Source organism: Corticium candelabrum, chromosome 17 (genome assembly GCF_963422355.1).
Source record: "Corticium candelabrum chromosome 17, ooCorCand1.1, whole genome shotgun sequence".
Taxonomy (NCBI): Eukaryota; Metazoa; Porifera; class Homoscleromorpha; order Homosclerophorida; family Plakinidae; genus Corticium; species Corticium candelabrum.
The window spans coordinates 5,584,990-5,589,159 of NC_085101.1; the positions used below are offsets into that span (position 1 = coordinate 5,584,990).

Here is a 4,170-nt window from a genome sequence, read left to right on the forward strand (position 1 = left end):
GGCAAAACTTGGTATGATGGACTAGCTACTTATGATTTGCGGTACTTTGTCTGGGCAAATTACTGGCTTATAAGCGGTAATTGGGCAGATGTAACCCAAATCCAGAATAACCTGTTTTCAGTATGTGTGACTTAATTAGTCATCCAGTTGCAGCTATTTTAGTTACTCCTTATAAACACACATGGACTGTAGGACACGAGCCAAACTGCAATTATTTTTGCCACATGCATTTATGTCATTCAATCAAATTTACACATCAATGTCAGTTTATCGAGTTTTTCTCATGAATCGGAGCCTTAGATAGGTCAACACCAGCAGTCCAACAATGAAGCAGCCAAGAGCCAGTAAGGCAAACCACAGTCGATCTGGTGGATAGAAACCTTGTGATTCCAGATACAACGTTCCAGAGGTCACATTGGGGTGTGGATAGATGCTAACAACGGAGAGACAACCGCAATTCAATAAGATCACATCGATTCATTGATGGTTGGAAACATTCTATTTACCTACCATGTATTGTTGATTTTGTCTGCTTTGTTGCAGAACAGCATCCCATCCAACTCATTGATCTCTAATGCCTTTACAAAACAGAATTTACACTGCAGCAGAGGAAAAAAGGTCATAATATGGTCATGGCCGACCCAGAAAAGTCAGAGATGTTCATTGAACAGACAGATAGACACACTGATAGCATACAGATGGGCAGACGTGTAGACAGATGGATGGATAAACAGATAAACATTCACGCTAAAAGACTGAATTTCAGATAGTAAATATTCACAGACTGTCACATGACACAACACGTACCTCCATAGCATATCGAAAAATACTCAAATATTTCAACCAACGAAGAACTACTGGTATTGTTGTCAGATTAGCCAGTAATCCTCCAAACACCTAAAGAGAAGTAATACTAAATCCATAATAACTATTTCACTATCAATATTGAACTGAGTTTACCATCATCAAGACAAACGTGAGGGCTAAGAACAGAGTTGCTAATGCTTGAATGCTCACCAAAGAACTATACAGGAAGGCAAGTGCTGATCCTGCTAGTGATGTGAGGAGAAGAGTCAATATAAAAATAAAGAATTTTTCTATATCACTCTGCAAACCTGAACCAATCAAATGTCAATGAAGTGATTACAACAAAATGTAAGAAATATTGTACCAATCATGTAATACACAATGCTGGAAAAGGTGATGACGGGGATCACTCGTAAAGGAATCATATCACACACAATTTTGGCAATGAAGTAGGACGACACACGGTAATACCCACTGACTGATTCATGCCTGATGAATGCAATGACGTTTACAGAGCAGGAAATAAGAAACTATTGCCTTGTCATACATGAAAATCAATCTCTGTTTAAGGAAGAGTTCAACTGCAGCCATGTTGGCAAAGATCATGTTCATTACGATGAAGAAAAGAGCTCCAACTCTACAACAACAAACAAAGAAATAACAGCTGGGTAAGTACTAACTAAATTGATTGAATAATGAAGAATTATGTTGTGAGTTTATCTTAATTAATTTGTAGATTAAGTACATTTAAATTGTCCTTGTTATTGCACACTATTTCTGTATGAATTATTAAGTTAGAATGACCTGTTCTGAAGTCCGTCTTTTGCACTGTCACTCATCTGGTAGTAGATGCCTCCAACAAAAATTCCAAAAATTATATTGATTAGCACCTACAGTAAACACACAATACAATGTTAGATTGTCTGCTACTTGGCATGAAACACAGGTTTGTCTCTCACCTGCATGATTGACGTTGATGGAGTTCGAATGATGTTGAGAACCGTTCTCTTGCTGATGATACAGAACTATAGAGAATCGTTTTGTTACAGTTATGACCAGTCATATGTTATGTGAGATTTTATGTCAATTTTTTTACTACACACTATGGTGTGTCCACACACACACACACACACACACACACACACACACACACACACACACACACACACACACACACACACACACACGCACACACACACACACACACACACACACACACACACACACACACACACACACACCACAGCCACATTGAAACATACTGTACTTATATTTTTCATTAATTAACATTTACTGACTAATTCTATTTTACTAGTTTCTTTACTAGTTTCTTTAGTTAGTTGGATTGCTTCCTACTTGGAAGAGGCGGCTAGTAGGATACCCAGCACTTTGAAAATATGCTGGGCTTGCTTCTCTCGTGTTTATCTGATGGCAATCCTGTATTGCATCAAGTTCCCTTTGGGCTTCTTGTGCATATTCTGATGACTGATATTTGACAGCAAGAGAAAGGTCTAATAATTAATACAGTGAAACGGTTATCCATAGAATTTGGTATTGTGTGTGTGTGTGTGTGTGTGTGTGTGTGTGTGTGTGTGTGTGTGTGTGTGTGTGTGCATGTTGAACTGCCTCTTTTGTCGTTTCCCTCTTCTGCAACAGTGACACTTTGAATCGTATCCAGAAAAAAGTCAGCAGGGTTGTCATGTTGCTCACAAACATAGCCTGAAATAATAAACAATAATAACTGCAATTACATCCAAAAGTTCTCACTCACTCCTATATCTTAATTTATCTAACCCATTTGCTCAAAGTAGGTGAGCGCTTTGGCTGATGGTCCATGATAGACCGTCTGCCCATTTCCCAGCAAAGTGAGTGAGTCAAACAACTTTACTATTGCATAACGTGGTTGATGAATAGAGAAAATTATAGTCTTGCCTCGTTTAGAAAGGCTGCAAAACAAACAATTTTCACTTTTTGTTCAAAGCAAGAGACAAAAATTTGATTACGTGCTTAGCAGCTTCATAACAGACACTGCAGTGAAGGCATCCAGGCCAGTGGTGGGTTCATCGAGAAATAATACAGATGGAGATATGATCAGTTCCATGCCAATGTTTGTTCTTTTTCGTTCGCCACCTGATATACCTCTTATAAACTCTGTGCCAACCTGCAGTCCAATGCAAAGGAATAATGGTTTTTGTTCATCTGTCTGACTGTCAGTCAAAACAGATCTGTCTATCTGCATGGTGATTTCTACAATAACACTACTGAGTACCTTTGAATCTGCTACTTGTGTCAATCCTAAATCTAACAAAATAGTTTCAACTTGGGCACTTCTTTGATGACCAGTTGTACTCTTTGGCAGTCGAAGTGCAGCTGAAAAATGAAGGTTTTCTCTAACAGTTAATGTTCCCATCACAATATCTTCCTATTAAAGATATTGCAGAATGTATGCGTTCAATGTCGTGTGGTAGCTTGAACTGTGTGACTATTCTTACTTGCACAACATATCCTGACATACATTTGAAGTCCTCGGGTAGAGTAAAACCATCCAATAGTACTTCACCAAATATTGTTCCAGTTTCCTTTCTTCCAGCAAGAAGATCGAGAAGCCTGGAACATATAAATGTTTCATTGTGCGTACATAGACGGGCAGATAGAAACACATGTTGACAAATTCGTACTCCTATACATAGTAGTGCCAATTTAAACATGCTAAACCAAATTGTTACTTATAGGTAAGATTAGACATTCATGTCATGTGTAGGGATTTTTGTAACACTGAAACGGATAGTGTGTGAGACCTTACTTAATTTTCTACAGCATGTCAGCTTTGCATGACCAACAGGATGTTAGTCTAATAAATAATTTTTGTAACAACTGGTCTGCACGCAGAGGCGTGGAGTATTCGGCCTATAGGCGCCTAGCACGCTAAGTAGGCGTGGTCATACAAACAATCCGGGGAATGACGACTATGTGCAATACAGTGCCCCAAGCAGCAAGTACAAATTATGAGTCGTGGTTTGCGTGGTTGTCAGTAGGAGGAAAACCACAGTATCCTCTCTCACACCTACATCCATGGCCAGATATAGAGAGCAAAACCTCCACAACGCATGTGCATGTGTCAGTCTAGAATCAAGAATTTTAATTTAGCCACTCAACATCTGCGGACTACAGGTGTGGAAAGTCGGCGATCCTCTGGGAGGAGCCACCGAACTAGCCACACCCGTCACCATTGTACACATTGCAACGAATCAATCCTCTCTTCATGCAAAGCAAAGTCCCAAATGTTAGCGGACGGACAAGCAGCAAACAAACGACATCCCTCGCCCTCTTTGAGTCTCTAGTTGTGGTTAGCTAGAGTTTACG

General features: G+C 39.4%; 1 protein-coding gene across 1 annotated transcript in view; it reads right to left on the reverse strand.

Moving 5' to 3' along the window:
• Positions 1-211: 211 nt before the first annotated feature.
• The window catches only part of LOC134193033 (broad substrate specificity ATP-binding cassette transporter ABCG2-like), a 4,509-nt gene continuing 550 nt past the window's right edge, over positions 212-4,170 (reverse strand). The window contains exons 3-16 of the mRNA XM_062661815.1: positions 3,300-3,414; positions 3,077-3,229; positions 2,811-2,968; positions 2,602-2,753; positions 2,434-2,526; positions 2,164-2,318; positions 1,767-1,832; positions 1,612-1,697; positions 1,355-1,444; positions 1,172-1,296; positions 961-1,115; positions 808-897; positions 511-578; positions 212-433 (exon numbers count right to left, since the gene is read on the reverse strand). Of these exons, the coding sequence (XP_062517799.1) occupies positions 268-433; positions 511-578; positions 808-897; positions 961-1,115; positions 1,172-1,296; positions 1,355-1,444; positions 1,612-1,697; positions 1,767-1,832; positions 2,164-2,318; positions 2,434-2,526; positions 2,602-2,753; positions 2,811-2,968; positions 3,077-3,229; positions 3,300-3,414 (1,672 nt within the window). The 3' untranslated portion in view covers positions 212-267. The remainder of the gene's footprint in view (positions 434-510; positions 579-807; positions 898-960; positions 1,116-1,171; positions 1,297-1,354; positions 1,445-1,611; positions 1,698-1,766; positions 1,833-2,163; positions 2,319-2,433; positions 2,527-2,601; positions 2,754-2,810; positions 2,969-3,076; positions 3,230-3,299; positions 3,415-4,170) is intronic.